We start from the raw sequence: 16722 nt of genomic DNA, 5'->3' as shown, positions 1-16722 counted from the left end.
GTAGCAGCCACTTTTTGTTCCACTCCTGTAGCTTGGTGATGTCTTCTTGTAGGAAATCCACAGTCAAGGGGTTAATCAAATATAACCAAAATGAAAAAAAAAAAGTAGAAAAATTATGAAAAGCTAAGAAAAAAATATTGTTACCTGAAAGAAAACATGAAAAAAGAAGGTAAAGAAAAATATATATAACTGATACAATTCACAGGTTATTAAAACACAAAATTTCTTAATCAAATATAATCATTGTTCTCTAATCACCAGTAGGTACACAGTTGCATCATAATATCCATACATTCATAAATACACACAAATGACATTATTATTGCTTCCAGTTGTATATGTATATGTATTTGCACTCCCTCTATACATGACTGATATGTTGATGTATGACGTATGCTGTATTTACATAATCAATGGACTTCTACACATTATACATTTTCATACATTATTTTTATATTTTTTCTATTATACACTTTGTCATTCATTCATTCACTTATTATTTACCAGTTGCATTAATTTATACATTCTTTAGCATATCCATTCATACATATACCATGCAGTAAACTATAATTTAATTCCATTCATTCACTCCTTCAACCCGGTAGCTTCGGGGATCATGTTTCTTAATGGTTCCTCTAAGCGAGAAAAATGAGAAAAAATCATCACTCACGCAAACCATTTCATAATATATATCAACGCATTTGTGGTCAGTTTATGCATCATGTATTTTGGGGGGTTATATCATAGTCACTGCTACACGGTAAAGCCACAAATTTGGCCCGTCACTGCTACATGGTAAAGCCACAAATTTGGCCCGTCGCTGCTACACGGTAAAGCCACAAATTTGGCCCGTCGTTGCTACACGGTAAAGCCACAAATTTGGCCCGTCACTGCTACACGGTAAAGCCACAAATTTAGCCCGTCACTGGTACACGGTAAAGCCACAAATTTGGCCCGTCACTGCTACACGGTAAAGCCACAAATTTGGCCCGTCACTGCTACACGGTAAAGCCACAAATTTGGCCCGTCGCTGCTACACGGTAAAGCCACAAATTTGGCCCGTCGCTGCTACACGGTAAAGCCACAAATTTGGTCCGTCACTGGTACACGGTAAAGCCACAAATTTGGTCCGTCGCTGGTACCAGGTTAATGTTTCTCTTTTTCTCTTCTTATTCTTCCTCTTTCTCCTCCTCTTCTCCTACTTGTTCTTCACCTCCTCCTCTTCTCCTTCTCCTCCCTTCTTCCTCAAATCATGTTTCAGACTCCTCCACTTCTTCCTCTTCCTCCTCCGTCGTCATCTTCTCCTCCTCTCCCTCCTCTGCACCCTCCAATATTTAATTCATTCATACATGCATTATACAGTTAGCCATCAGAATGTATTTATCTATCTATCCAATTATTTGTTTATCTATCTTTTATTGATGAATTTATACAGTAGATGACTATATAGGGCATCACTTGTATTTAATTTACTCATTCATTTACTTCTTTATACAGTATTTTATAGCATCCTATTCATTTGTCCTCTCATTTATATATTCATAGAGTTATTCATGTATTGTTCATTTATATACAGCAAGCCATCCCTAGTCACCAGTTTATTCATTTATACATTCATACATTAGACTCATCATGTAATAGTTTATCATTCTATAGCTTATTGTATTGGTTCATTTACATATACAATAAACTCTCCCTTTTCATCAATCCTATCTATTCATTTATACATTCATACATTAGACTCATCATGTAACAGTTTATCATTTACGCATTAATACAGTAGTCTATTGCTTATTGTATTGGTTCATTTATATATACAGTAAACTCTCCCTATTCATCAGTTCCATCTATTCATTTATACATTCATACAATAGATTACAACTACTTTACAATTGCTTTCATTCATACATACATACATACATACATACAATAGGTTAGCACTAGTTAACAATTTATACATAATCTATTTATACATACTTTATATATCAATTTATTTTTACACATACAAGAGGTTATCACAATTTATTTATATTTACAAGATCAATTAAGTGTTTTTTCATCATTATTAATACAACAACCTTCATTATGAGACTTTTCCTTGTTATTTTCTTGTCTATTATTATTATTATCAGTAGTAGTAGTAGTAGTAGTTATAGTAATAGTAGTAGTAGTAGTAGTAGTAATAGTAGTAGTAGCAGTAATAGTAGTAGTAGTAGTAGTAGTAGTATGTGACAAGTATTTTTATCTATTTTTTCTTCCTACTTTCTTAAAAATCACGTTTCATATAATTTGCAGCCTCTTATAACTCCTCTTTCTTCTTTTTCCTCCTCCTCCTCCTCCTTTTCCTTTTCTCTTCACAAATATCTTCTTTTCGATACTAATATTAATCACGATTCATAAAAAAAATTATGCTCATTTTTTCTTCTTCTTTTTTCCATTCCCTACTTCCTAAAATCACAGACATTCTTCTCCTCCTCTTCCTCTTCTTCTTTTATTCTTCTCTTCTTATTCTTCCTCCTTCTCTTCTTATTCTTCCTTCTCCTCCTCCTCTTCTACTAATTCTCCTTCTCTTCCTCTTCTACGTATCTTCTTCTCTTCTTCTTCTTCCTCTTTCTCCTCTTCTACTAATTCTCCTCCTCTTCCTTTTCTACTTCTCTTCCTCTTCCCTTCATATTCTTCCTCTTTCTCCTCTTCTTCTCTTCTTATTCTTCCTCTTTCTCCTCCTCTTCTCGTACTTGTTCTTCACCTCCTCCTCCTCTTTCTCTTTTCCTCCTCTTCCTCCTCCTCCTTTCTTCCTCAAATCACGCCTCAGACTCCTCCACTTCCTCCTCCTCCTCCTCCGTCGTCGTCTCCTCCTCCTCCACCTCCTCTGCACCCCTTCCTCGTCTTCTCGTAAGGGAGGACTTAGGCGTCAGCACCCCCTTGTCAGCCCACTGCGAGAGCCCCGCTGTCACCGCCGCCTCTAGCTTCTCCCTCGCCTGCTGTGCCTCCCTCTGCAGCACGGACAGGCGGGCAGTGACCTCCGTGATCTCCTCCTCTACGGACACGATGGCTCTCTCGACTCCTCTTCTGTTCCTGTTGTGGGTGATTAATAAGGGTTTTTAGTTAAGGGATTGAGGGGCTGGGTCAAATTATATACAGAACTATGATGCAATCTTTAATGGGCGCCGTGACGTCACAGGCTGCTCGGCCGCTGATTGGTTAATACGATTTACTCTTTCTCTCCAATGACATCCCTTTTTTATGAACTCTACGACGCTGATAACACACCAAGATTATTAATAGTAGTATCAAAAACTAACGAGAAGCAAGGAATCGTAAAATCAAATAATATAAAGAGCTATGACGTAATCCTTAGAGGGCTCCGTGACGTCACAAGCTACTCGGCCGCTGATTGGTCCGCGTTCCAGTGACGTCACAAGATCCTCGGCCGCTGATTGGTCCGTGCTCCAGTGAGGCCCCGCGGCGAGTGTCCTCCACTGTGGCAGGTTACGGAAGTGCATCTCCTCGGTATTTTAGCTCCTGTAGGATTCCTAGAGGCTGCAGGACGTTCTTGAGCCACAAACGAGGAGATGAGGACACGTAGGACATTTAAGGTGAGTAGAAACAAGCCTACGAGGGTGTTTTTGAGAGGAAATGGCCGTTGTAAGTAGCGGGCAGTGGTGGTGGTGGTCACGTGGGCACAGGTGAGGCTTCGGACATGGGCTTCGCTGCTTCGTTTCACCCACTGTTTTTTTTGTTCTGTTCATTGGTCTTGTTAACGCGTCGGTGTATCGTCTCGTATTTCACTATTTGCTCTTCTTTTGGCATTTATGGGAGCGGCGAATTGCGGGCTTTTTTATATTTTTTTTAAACCCCTTTTTTGTTGCCCTTGAGCCGTGTCCTTTGATGTAAAAAAAAAAAAAAAAAAATCAAGGGGTGACTATACGTTAATTGGAAAGTGGAAATGTGTGTTGGGGAATGTGATATATACTGTTTAAACTCATTCTTTTATATATCTCCGAAACTATAACCGTAGCGGCGAAAAGAAATTTATTTGTAATCTAAGAAAATCGTCTGTAATTCCTCCTCTTCTTCTTCTTCCTTCGTCTCCTCTTCCTCCTCTTCTCCACCCTTTCCTCTAATGTTTCTCTTTTCCTCCTCTTCTTATTTTTCCTCTCTCCTCCTTTCCCATTTTTTCACTTCCTAACTCTTCTACTCTTCCCCTTCCCCCAACCAAAAAACACTCACCCCTCCTCTTCCTCCACCCATCCACCCCTTCTTCCCCATTTTCCCACACCCCTTTACACCTCCCCTTCCCCCAACCAACACACACTTACCCCACTCCCACCCCCTCCTTTCACCCCTTTCCCTCTCTCCACCATTCCCAGCATCCTCTCCCAACCTCTATTCCCCCTCCCCCTCCTCTATTCCCTAATCCCCCTCCCACACCCCTTCCCCCAATCAACACACACTTACCCCATTCCCACCCCCTCCTTTCACCCCTTTCCCTCTCCACCATTCCCAGCATCCTCTCCCAACCTCTATTCCCCCTCCCCCTCCCTCTCCCCCGTCAATACTCACCCTCCCTTCACCTCCTCCTCCGTGGCCAGCCTTGCCTGTAGCCCCCATAGGTGTTCCTCCAGCAGGTTGAGGCGCCCCGTGAGCCTCCCCAGGGCCACCTCCTTGTTCAGCAGCCTCCTCTTGGCCAGGAACGCGTTGCTGATGTTGTTGAGCACTTCTTGTTCGGACTCCTGAAGGGGGATAATTGGGTTGTTAGGTTAGATTGGGTTGTTTGTTAGTTTGGTTGTTTGTTACTGTTTTTCTTATGGTTTATTTGGTTGAGATGTTTGGTTTTACTTCGTTTTGCTTTGTTCCATTATGTTTTACTGTGTTTTTTGACTTAGCTTTTGTAGGGGGGGGGTGGAATTGGGCTGTTAGGTTAGATTGGGTTGTTCAGGTTTTATTTCTTTGTTTTGTCATGCTTTGCTGTTTTATTATGGTTTATTAGGTTGAGGTGTTTGGTTTTACTTCCTTTTACTTTGTTCCATTATGTTTTACTGTGTTTTCTGACTTAGTTTTTGAGGGGGGGGGGGGGAATTGGGTTGTTAGGTTAGATTGGGTTGTTTGTTGTGGTTTTATTTCTTTGTTTCGTCACGCCTTACTGTTTTATTATGGTTTATTAGGTTGAGTTTGCTTGGATAGTTTTTGAAGGGGGGGGGGAATTGGGTTGTTAGGTTGGATTGGGTTGTTTGCTGGTGTGATTGCTTGTTCTGGTTTTATTTCTTTGTTTCGGCACACTTTACTGTTTTATTATGGTTTATTAGGTTGAGTTTGGTTACTTAGTTTTTGAGAGGGGGGAGAAAAATTGGGTTGTTAGGTTAGATTGGGTTGTTTGTTGGTGTGGTTGTGTTTGTTTTGGTTTTATTTCTTTGTTTCGTCACGCCTTACTGTTTTATTATGGTTTATTTCCCTTTACTTTGTTCCATTATGTTTTACTGTTTTATATTTACTTGTTTTTTGAGGGGAGGGGGAAATTGGGTTGTTAGGTTAGGCTGAGTTTGTTAATTTGTTTGTTTTCTCTGTTTCATTATGCTTTACTCTTAAATGTTAAATATGTTTCTTCAGTTCAAAGGAGGATAATAGTAGTGGTAATAATAATAGGACTCCTGGCGGGGTGGGGTAGGGGGTGGGGGGGTTGTTAGGTTAGGTTAGATTAGCTTGTTAGTTAGTTTATTCTTGTTTCATCTTTGTTTTATCAGAAGTTGGCGATTTTTCATATATTGTAGCGCTTCAACTTAAAAGATGATATTGATGAGGATGATAATGATGGTGATAAGGTTAGGTTTCATTAAGTTGTCTTCTGCGGTATTCATATATTATAGCTCTTCAGTTTAGAGAATGATATAGATGAGGATGATAATGGTAGTAATAAGGTTAAATTACGTTACATTAAGTTGTTTGTTGTGTTTCATTTTTTTTTTTCCGTCAGAAGTTGGGGTTTTCATATCATTATAGCTCATCAGTTTCTAAGATGATATAGATGAGGATGAGACTGATGGTGATAAGGTTAAATTACGGTACATTAAGTTGTTTGTTGTGTTTCATCTTTGTTTTGTCAGAAGTTAATGGTGTTATTCATATATTATAGCTCCTCAGTTTAACCCATTAGCAGTAGGGATTACATTTCTTAATGGTTCCTCTAAGCGAGAAAAATGAGAAAAAATCATCACTCACACAAACCATTTTATAATATACGTATATCAAAGCATTTGTGATCAGTTTATGTATCATCTATTTGTTTTTTTTTATATCATGGCACAAATTTGGCCTGTCGCTGTTACATGGTAAAGCCACAAATTTGGCCCGTCGCTGCTACATGGTAAAGCCACAAATTTGGCTCGTCGCTGCTACCGGGTTAAAAGATGATATAGATGAGAATGATGATGATAGTGATAAGGGATAAATAATGATAAGGTTACGTTACATTAAGTTGTTTGTTTTGTTTCGTATTTGTTTCGTCCTGTTTTACTTTTTTTTATATATGTTTCGTCTTGCCCGTGATGATAATGGTAATGATTAAGGTTAGGTTAAGGTAGTTTTGTTTCGTGTTGGTCTCGTCTTTTTGTTCCGTTACAACTTACTGTTTTCTTAATGCTTTCTTCAGTTTACAAGATGATGATAATGATGATGATGGTGGTGATGATAATAGTGATAAGGAAACTAATAATCATAATAGAAAAAGCAGTTCAACAAAAAGCATGCTATTTGTACAAGCCAAGGCAAACTTGAATTAGCAAAAACAGCAACAACAGCAATATAAAAACAACAACAATAACAACACATATAAAAACAAAACAAAACTAAAGCAGGAACAAATAATAATAATAATAATAATAATAATAATAATAATAAAGGAAAAAAAATCATGGTTTATATAATGCACCAAAAAGCATGCACAACGAGAGAGAGAGAGAGAGTCACTCCTCTTACCTCTTTGCTTGGTGTTTCCTCTTTTTGTGCTAGTCGAGAGCTCCAATTCTGTTAGTTTGTTTGTTTTACGTTAGTTTAGTGGAGAGAGAGAGAGAGAGAGAGTTAAGAAAGCAAAGGGTTGACCTGATTGATTTTTTGGAGTCCGTGTGTGTGTGTGTGTGTGTGTGTGTGTGTGTGTGTGTGTGTGTGTGTGTGTGTTATGAAGCAGTAGTATTAGAAAACCGCATCTATGTAAGCACAACTACTACTACTACTACTACTACTACTACTACTACTACTACTACTACTACTACTACTACTACTACTACTACAATAATTACATCAGATAATCAAGTAATGAGATACCACCACAAATATAATCATCAATGTTAAAATGTATATACACAAACAACACATTATCTCCTCCTCCTCCTCCTCCTCTTCCTCCTTACCTGAGCGATATAGGGTCCTTTCCAGCATATCACAACGTTATCATTCTTGGACTGGCTGTTGGAAGTGGAGAAGGACTGGGATGCCCTTCGGAACTCCTCATTGGTGGACATGATGGAGTCCTGTATCATATTCAGCGTCCTTGTTAGCGGGGACATCTCGACTGTTAACTTCTCTTTCAGTATCCTTGAGTCGTGCCCTTCATCCGTGGTGGTGGTGGTGGGGGTCCTATGAGCATATCCTTCAAACGCCTTCCTCGCCTCCTTCACCGTCTCCTTCGTGGGCCAGGATCCTGTACGCTTTGTGGTCATCTTCTGGTCGTTTTCGTCGTCTACTTCATCGTGGGTCATGGTTCCATATCCTCCTAGTCGTCTCACACCCATATCCTCCTTTCCTTCTCTTTCTTCTTTTCCTTCAGATGCTATCAACGACCTTCTTACAGCCCTCCCACCCACTTTCTCATTCTTTGCCCGGTCGTTTTCAGCGGCTACAAACGACTTTCTCACCGTTCCTTGGCGTTTCGGAGTCGTCGCGTTGAGCTCTTGGGTTCTGCGTCTCTTCTGCGTCATCCTCGCCGACCGTCTGCGTGCGATCGGCGTCTTCGTGGTCAGTTTTCCTTTGTTGTTCTCGCCGCTGATGGAACACAGCAACTCAAACTTCTCACGTGTTGCCGCCACTGACCAGGTGATATTAGACTCCACTCCTGGTCTTCCTCCTCCTCCTCCTCTTCCTTCTTCCTCCTTCTTTAGTTTAAGGTTTATATTTCTCTTGTGTTCCTCTTGGGGCCATTTCTCGTTCTCCTTATCCTCCATGTCCTCACTCTCACCTCCCTTCCTCTCCTCTTTCTCGATAATCTCAACGTTCTTAGCTTCGAGGATTCTTGAGGAAATCACAGACGAAACCGAAGTCCTAGCCGAGTGCATGGATTCGGACTCATCCACTAGACTATCCCTCTCGCTGTTCCTCCTACTCGTTCGGTTCCCTGTGCTCTTGACTCTGACTGCGCCTTTCCGGGTCAACCCTCCCTCGCGCTTCTTTTGATTAAGTTCCATGTCACTGGTGGAGCGTTTTAGAACCTCTGTGTGTGTTTTCCTCCCCTCGTCTTGTGCCAAGGAGGTGTTACTCGTACTAATTGACCTACTGAAGCTGCTAATTGGGTTGTTAGGCTTGAAACAGTTAGCATGACGATTAGATGTTGATGTAGAGTGGTGGGGGTGATGAGATATGGTGTGTGGTGGTGGCTTTTTACTTGTGGTTGATGATTTGGTTGTAGTAGTAGTGGTAGTAGGTCTGGTAGTAGTGGTAGTAGTAGTAGTGGTTGCTTTCCCAGGGAGGATGTTGACCAGTAAGTAATTATCCACCACATCCTCTCCTGTTAGTGGTGATGTTAGTGATGATGATAGTGGTGATGTTGGTGATGATTTGCCTTGACCTGAGAGGCGTTTCAAAGGAGGGTGTGTTGGGCTTTCCGTTCTTCCTTCCTCCTTTGTCTTCTTGGGTGAATCTTTGTCTTGTTTTAACCTTAATTGTCCTCCTCCTCCTCCTCCTCCTTCTCCTCCTTCTCTTCCTCCTCTTTCTGTTTCTCTGGTTTCTCTTTCCTTTCTTCCTTCCGGTTCTCTTCTTCCTTCTCTTCCTGCCTCCTTATCTCTTCCTTCCACCTGTTTTATCAGAGCTGTTATCTTGTTGCTCCTGTTTTCTTCCTGTTTATCTCCTGTCTTCCTGTTTCCTCTTTCTTCAGCTTTCTTCCCCTCCTCTTCTTTCTTTCCCTGTGTTTCCGTTTTCTGTTGTTCTCTAAATTTGTTGAGGTGCTCCATGAAATTCGGTGACTTGATTATCGTTTTCTTTGGTGCGCAGGCCCTCGCCACCTCCCCGTTTTCTTTCGCGCTCGTTTCCTGTTTTCTTTGATTGGACTTTGAGGGCAGACTAAGACCTTCCTTGATCGGTCTGTCTTCCTCATTCTTTGGTTCATCTGGTTTTACTTCTTTCATTCTTTCAGTTAACTCTTCTTTCTTCTCTTCCTCTTCCCTCTTCCTCCTTTCTTCCTCCTCTCGCTTCTCTTCTTCCTCTTTGATAACACTTTCACTTCTCTCTTGATTTGCAGTCTTATCATCGCTACTCTGCCTCTCCTCCTTCACCTTCTCTTCTTCGTCCTCCTCCTCCTCCTCCTCCTCCTCCTCCTCTTTCTCAGGTGAGGGGTACAGGGTCAAGCCTCTCAGGTGTTCCTCAGGTGTCACGCGCAGCACCTCATCAGATAAGGTGTTAATCCATTGCATCATCTCATCCCGTGAACCAAGCTGCAAAAAAAAAAAAAAAAAAAAAAAAAGTTAGTCAGTCAGTTAATCAGTCAGTCAGTATATAATCTTTTTTTTTTTTTTACTCGCGTTTTCTTTTCCTCTTTTTTTCCCTTCCTTCCTCTCTATACCTCTCTTCCTCCTCTCTCTTCCCTTCCCTTCCTTTCCGTCCTTCTTCCTTTCCCTTCCTAACTTTCTTTCTTCCCTTTCCTTTTCTTTTTTTATTCTTTTCCTTCCCTTCCTCTCTCCCTTCCCTTCCTTTCTTTTCATTCCCTTCCTTTCCTTTCTTTTCATTCCCTTCCTTTCCTTCCCTTCCCTTCCCTTCCCTTCCCTTCCCTTCCCTTCCCTTCCCTTCCCTTCTCTTCCCTCCTTTTTTTCCCTTCCTCCTTACCCCCCTTCCCATTCCTCCCTTTCCTTTTTTCTTCCCCTCTTCCTCCCTTTCCTTCCCTTTCCTTCTCTTCTCTTTCCTCCTCTCCTTCCCTTCCTCCTTACCCCCTTCCCTTACTTTCCTTTTTTCTTCCCCTCTTCCTCCCTTTCTTTCCCTTCCTCCCTCCCTCCTTCCCTTCCCTCCTTCCTTCCTTCCTCCCTCCTTACCTTGAGTACCATCATGCAGCGCGAAGCACGGGAGAGAATGAGTGATGCTCCTCCTCCTCCTCCTCCTCCTCCTCCTCCAAGCAAGGGGGTGACGGAGAGGCCGGCGAGGGGGAGGCGGGAGGAGGGGGTGGAGGCCTGGGAGATGAAGGCGAGGAGATGACCGTCCCTCACCTCCACGCGGCGGGGGGTTAGTCTCCCTCCGATGCTGCCACCCATCTCCACCTGGCCTGGGAGATGAGGGGAGAAGGGAGATTAGTGAGGGGGAGAAGGGGAGTGAAGGGAAAAAGGGGAAGAAGGGGGAAGAGGAAGGGGTAGTACGATTTAGTGAGGAGAGGAGTGGAAATTTTGTTAAGGAAGAGGAAGAGGGGGAGGGGAATGAAGGGGAAGAAGGGGGAAGAAAGGGAGAGGGTGAAAGAGTAAGCAGAGAGAAGAACAATTTAGTGAAATGGAAGAAGTTGAAAAGGAAAGAGAAAAGGAGGAATGGGAAGGACGGTTTAAGAAATGGAAAAGGGAAGAAGAGAGGAAAGGGGAGATCAACAACAACAACAACAACAACAACGACAACAAGACAGAGAAAAAGACACAGAAAAGACAATATCCCACGTCAAGAAAGAAAAAAACAAAGAAAAATAGAAAAAGAAAAGTGAAGAGAGGGAAGAAGAGTGAAAAGAGGAGATAATAAAAGGGAGAAAAAGGAAGAAAATAGTGATGATATTGAAAGGAAAAGGAAGAAAGGGAAGAAGAGAATGAGAATGGGCTATAGGTTATTATTATTATTATTATTATTATTATTATTATTATTATTATTATTATTATTATTATTACCTGTTTCCGCTCATCAGTATATTAATTTTGTTCTCACCTGTGATGGGAAACCTTTGATGGCTTAATGAGCTCTGACGTCACCTTATGAACCTTTACGTGTCCTCCTCCTCCTCCTCCTCCTCCTCCTCCTCCTCCTCCTCTCCTATCTCATACAACTATCACTTCTAAGCACTTTACCTCTTCTATTAACTCCTCCTCCTCCTCCTCCTCCTCCTCCAGTGATCTTTTTTTGATTTTTTACTAATTATTATTTTTTTCCACCTCTCCCTCGGCGTGACCTTAGAAAAATTAAAGGTATTTTTGCACCTGGCTCTTAATTAACTTTTTCGCAGGTCCAGGTGATCACAGGTGTGCGAGAGAGAGAGAGAGAGAGAGAGAGAGAGAGAGAGAGAAAGGGAGGAAGGAAGGAAAGTAAGAATATGTGGGAGGGAAGAAGCAAAGTAGAAAGACAAGAAAGAAGAAAGAAATGGAATGAAGAAGGAATTAAGGAAGGAAGAGAAAGTGAAGTTAAGGTGGAAATGGAAGGGAGAAAGAAAGGATAGGAAGAACAGAAAGGAAATAATAGAAAGAGGAAAAAAAAGTAAAGGAAGGAATTAATGAGAATGATAAATAAGGAAAAAAAAGAGGAAAGGAGGAAGGAATTAATGAAAATGAGAAATTAGGAAAAAAAAGTAAAATAGAATGGATAAGAAGGAAAACAAGGAAACAATGGAAGGAAGAGAAGAGGAAGAAAGAAAGGAAATTATAAAAAAGGAAAAAAAAGAGGAAAAAAGGAAGGAATTAATGAGAATGGGAAATAAGGAAAAAAAAAGTAAAATAGAATGGATAGAAAGGAAAACAAAGAAACAATGGAAGGAAGAGAAGAGAGAATCAGGGAAATAACTGAATGAAGGAAGAACAAAGGAAGGGAGATAAAAAGGGAAGGGGGATAAAATGGATTGAAAGGAAGGAAAAAAGAAAGAAGTAGAGAATAAAGAAAAAGCTCAAATTAATAGGAAGGAAGAAGGGAGGAATAAAAAAAATAGAGCAAATATAAGAGAGAGAGAAATACAGGAAACAATGGGAGGACCAAACACGTACAAAACACGTACAAAACTCGTCCCATACACGTACCACTTTTGACAAGAGGCGCCTGAAGGTCAACTGTTGGCTGTTTTCTTACGTTTGACCTTTGCTCTGACCCCTTGACCTCTCCTGATGATGATGATGTTTGCTTGGTGATGGTGGTGGTCTTTTCCTCCTCTTTTTCTTCCTCTTTTTCTTCTGTCTTCATTTTCCTTTCTGTTTTGTCTTCATTTGTTTTCTTATCTATGTTTTCTTCCTTATTCTCTGTTGTTGTGTTTTCTTTCTTGTTTTCCTGTTCTGTTTTCTTCATCTCGTCTTTTTCTGTTTCATCTTTCTTCTCTTTCTTTTCCTCTCTTTCTTCATCCCTTTCTCCTTTCTTTATTTCCTCCTTCTTCTCTGTCTTCTCTTCGGCCTTTTCATCCTTTCTTGCTATCCTTATCTCCTCTTTCTTCTCTATTTTCTTCGTTTTGTCTTCAACTTTTATCTTTTCAGCTTTTTCATTCTTTCCTCCTTTCTTTATCTCCTCTATCTTCTTTCCTTTGTCTTCATTAATTGTCTTCTTCGTCTTGTCTTCACCCATTGTCTTCCTCCCCTTGCCTTCAGCTTCTGTCTTCTTCACCGTCTTGGTTGGCGACGCGGGGGGAGTGACCGGGGAACTTGTCCTCGCCAAACCTTGTCTTCTCTTCAGCCCCCCTTCACCTGGCGTCACCCCCCTCGTTGTCTTCACCTGGGCGGACACCTGGGGCTTTTTCTTCACCGGGGACGATGGGCTGGGGGTTGTTTTCCTCTTGTTTTCCTCGATTTTCCTCACGTTTTCATTTGGTTTAGTCTGGGGTGAAATTTTGTTGATTTTCTCCCTTATTTGAGTCACCCCTGGTCGCGCATCCCCGTTTTCTTTCGCTTTGTGGACGTCATAGAGAATGGGATCAGGTGACGGGGCGATGCTCTTTACATTAAGGTCAAACTGCACCTTTTTACCACTGCTACTACAACTACCATTTTGACCTCCATCTTTCTTGATAATTGAGTGCCTCCTTTGAAGCTCCGTTTTCTCGGCTGGAGGGCTTTCAGGGGTGACTAAGGTAGAATCAGGCTGTGCATTCTCGTAGCTTTCCACCTTCTCATCCTCTTGTGGTTTAGTCGGCTGGTTCAGGGTCTTACTCAGCTCATTATAAAGCCTTTCAAACTGCTCCTCGCTATCACTCAACGCATCAGACAGCCATGTTTCACTCTTCTCCCCTCTGTACCCGTTTGGTGGGGAATGGGAGGAAGGGGAGTGCATACAAGGGGAGATGGGGCTGTCCAGGGCCGCGTCATCGTTCGGGCTTGGGAGCTCTGAGGAGTGGGCTGAGGATGGGACGAGTGTGTCTAGGGTGAAGCCTCTGTCGAGTCGCATTTTGGTGACTAGGTCGGTGTATGTCTGTTTGTCTTCTTGTTGCTTGTGTTTGTCTTCCTCTTCCTCCTCCTCCTCCTCCTTGTCCTCCTCTTCCTGTTCCTTCTCTTCTTGGTTGTTTCCTTTCTCTTTCTCTAGTTTCTTGTTTTCGTTATTTACTTTTTCTTCGTCCTCCTTCTCCTCCTTTTCCTTTTCCTCCTGTTTCTGTGCTTCTTTTTCCTCTTCCTTCTCCTCCTCCTTCTCCTCCTTTTCTTTTCCTCCTTGTTTCTGTGCCCTCTCCTCCTCCTCCTCCTTCTCCTCCTTTTCCCTTCCTTCTTGTTTCTGTGCCCTCTCCTCCTTCTCCTCCTTCTCCCTTCCTTCTTGTTTCTTTGCCCTCTCTTCCTCCTCCTCCTCCTTCTCCCCCTTTTCCTTTTCCTCCTGTTTCTCTGCTTCCTTTTCCTCTTCCTCCTCCTCCTTCTCTCTCAAGTCACTCGGGTATAAATCAAGTGAAGGACGATTGTTTAACTCTCCTTCACTTCTTTCCTTCACTTCCTTCACTTCTTCCCTTACCTCCTCACTTCTCTCCCTCACTTCCTTCACTCTACCATCCTCTTCCTCTCCTTCACTCCTCTCCTTCAATAGCTCGTTCTTCAATACCTCCTTTCCTTCAATCTCCTTCAAGTCTACTCCCTCACTCCCTTCTCCTTGCGACGTCGGAGTTGACTGAGAAACCGACTTGTCAGATATGGTGTGAGAATCTGTAAGTCTTCCCTCAGGGCCTGGTCGAACACGAGGGGGCTTGGGTAAGGGGTTGATGCGCCCCCCCTCCACCCCCTGAGCCCTTACACCCTCCTCCTCCCCCCCTGAAGAAGTCTTAGAAGTGGAAGACGTGGCGTGAGACGTGGAGCGGTCACCTTGTGTTAGCATAATCTTGTTTTCTTCGTGGTTTTCTTCTTTGTTTTGTTTTCTCTCCTCTACTTTGCTGTCTATTTCGTCCTCTCCCCCCTCCTCCTCCTGCTTCTTCGCTTCCTTCTTTGTCTCCTCCTCGTTCTCCTTCTCCTCTCCCTCCTTCTCCTCCTCCTCTGCTAATTTCTTCTTCCCGGAAAAGGAGAATATGTTATTGAAGGCTTTGAAGTTGTATATGGCTTCACTTATCTCCTCCTCCTCTTCCTCCTCCTCCTCCTCCTCCTTCTTCTCCACCTGTTGTACTCTATCTCCCTCCTCCATGCTTTGTTTTTCTTCCTCTTCCTTATAGATATGTACTTTGCTAACTTCTTTCTCCTCCTCCTCCTCCTTCTCCTCCCCTCCTCCTCCTCCTCCTCCTCCTCCACGAAGTAAGTCCGCAGGGTTGGGTAGAGTCTGAAGGATGAGTCCCTCCTCCATGGTCATCCTCTTCCTCTCCTCCTCCTCCGCCTCTTTCTCCTCCTTCTGTTGCCTCTTCCTCAGGTTCTTCAGTAGCATGATGGCTTCGAGACCCGTCACTGTTGCCCCCGAGGACGAGAGAGCCTGGAGAGAGAGAGAGAGAGAGAGAGAGAGAGAGAGAGAGAGAGAGAGAGAGAGAGAGAGAGCATATGGAAAAAAAGAAAGGTGAGGGAATATATTAAAAGATTGAATAACGAAGAAAATAAGATAAAGGGAAAGAAAGAATGAAAAGATAAAAACGAAGGAGAGAGAGAGAGAGAGAGAGAGAGAGAGAGAGAGAGAGAGAGAGAGATTAGTGTATATTTAGATTTGGTTATTTCTTTGGTAACTGTGTGTGTATGTGTGTGTGTGTGTTTGTTTATCGCTCACAGGTGTTTGAATATCCGGTGCACACACACACACACACACACACACACACACACACACACACACACACACACACACACATTCATACACACTTGTGGGTTGTGGCACAGATGTTTTTCTAAGCATTATACATATGACCTCTCTCTCTCTCTCTCTCTCTCTCTCTCTCTCTCTCTCTCTCTCTCTCTCTCTCTCTCTCTCTCTCTCTCTCTCTCTCTCTCTCTCTCTCTCTCTCTCTTCCCTTTCCCTTCACTCCCTTCCCCTCCTTCTCTTCTACCTCTTCCTCTCCCCTCTTTCTTCCCTTCCTTCCCCTTCCTTCCCTACTTCCTTCCTTCCTTCCTCCCTTCCTTCCCTTCCCGTCCCTTCCCTTCCCTTCCTTCCTTCCCTTCCTTCCTTCCCTTCCCTACCTTCAACTTCTCTCCCTTCCCTTCCCTTCCCTTCCCTTCCCTACCACTACCCTTCCCAACCCTTCCCTTCCCTTCCCTTCCCTTCCCTTCCCTTCCCTTCCCTTCCCTAGCAATACCCTTCCCTTCCCTTTCCATCCCTTCCCTTCCCTTCCCTTCCCTACCACTACCCTTCCCTTCCCTTCCCTTCCCTTCCCTTCCCAGCCTTTCCCTTTCTTTCCCTTACTTTCCCTTCCCTTCCCTTCCCTTTCCATCCCTTCCCTTTTCTTTCCATTCCATTCCCTTTCCCTACCACTACCCTTCCCAACCCTTCCCTTCCATCCCTTCCCGTTCCTCCTTCTTCCTCTACCAACTCTTACCTAACACACCACCACCACCACCAAAATCATCAAAAGTCATCATTACCTGTATTATGCTTTACTTAACACCACCATCATCACCACCACCACCACCACCACCACCAGTACCTTACCTGGATCATACGCGCCTGTTCGTACGTGGTGGTGAAGGAGAAAGTCAGCTTGTACGCAGGTGGGCGGCTGATGACGAGCAGGTGCCGCCCCTCGTCATTGCTCTTTCCCACGTGGACGTCCGCCCCACCCACCGCCCACCCGCCCACGCTGCCGCCCTCACCCTGGGGGATTACATAGAGATAGACTGATGTATAGATTGATGGGTCTATTTTTGGGTGGGTAGGAATAGACAGACAGATAGATAGACATAGAAGATAGGTAGATATTGGTAGTAGATATATAGATAGATAGATAGAGATAGATTAATGTATGGATTGATAGGTTGATGATAAGTGGGTGAGAAAAATAGATCGGTAGGTAGGTTAGATAGATAGATATATTGAAATATTGAGAGATAGACAGATGGATAGATTGATATAGAAGGATTGATGGAAGATAAGAGAAAAGAAAGGGGAAAATTAGAATTATATGAAGTTGAGAACGCTTTTAGAGAAGGAAGAAGGGCAAGG

The 16722-nt window shown here is 42.9% G+C and overlaps 1 protein-coding gene and 1 long non-coding RNA gene across 4 annotated transcripts in view; one reads left to right on the top strand and one right to left on the bottom strand.

Annotated features, from left to right (window-relative positions):
- The first annotated feature begins 751 nt into the window (after nt 1-751).
- On the top strand, nt 752-2492 carry LOC126985800 (uncharacterized). Its single transcript, XR_007739063.1, has 2 exons — nt 752-1110; nt 1146-2492. It is a non-coding gene; the product is annotated as an uncharacterized LOC126985800 (long non-coding RNA).
- LOC126985798 (myb-like protein X) overlaps nt 2113-16722 on the bottom strand; it is a 32581-nt gene continuing 17971 nt past the window's right edge. For 2 of the 3 annotated variants that reach the window (XM_050841188.1, XM_050841191.1), the window contains 7 exons: nt 16213-16374; nt 12225-15054; nt 10287-10513; nt 7404-9695; nt 6973-7020; nt 4564-4733; nt 2113-3075 (listed from right to left, as the gene is read on the bottom strand). In XM_050841188.1, coding sequence (XP_050697145.1) covers nt 2802-3075; nt 4564-4733; nt 6973-7020; nt 7404-9695; nt 10287-10513; nt 12225-15054; nt 16213-16374 — 6003 coding nt within the window. In that variant the 3' untranslated portion in view covers nt 2113-2801. The remainder of the gene's footprint in view (nt 3076-4563; nt 4734-6972; nt 7021-7403; nt 9696-10286; nt 10514-12224; nt 15055-16212; nt 16375-16722) is intronic. The other variant, XM_050841189.1, reaches the window with a different exon arrangement.

This window comes from Eriocheir sinensis, chromosome 60 (genome assembly GCF_024679095.1).
Source record: "Eriocheir sinensis breed Jianghai 21 chromosome 60, ASM2467909v1, whole genome shotgun sequence".
In the NCBI taxonomy this organism is placed as follows: domain Eukaryota; kingdom Metazoa; phylum Arthropoda; class Malacostraca; order Decapoda; family Varunidae; genus Eriocheir; species Eriocheir sinensis.
The sequence above is the reverse complement of the archived record's forward strand: the minus strand, read 5'-3'. Positions and strand labels throughout refer to the sequence as shown.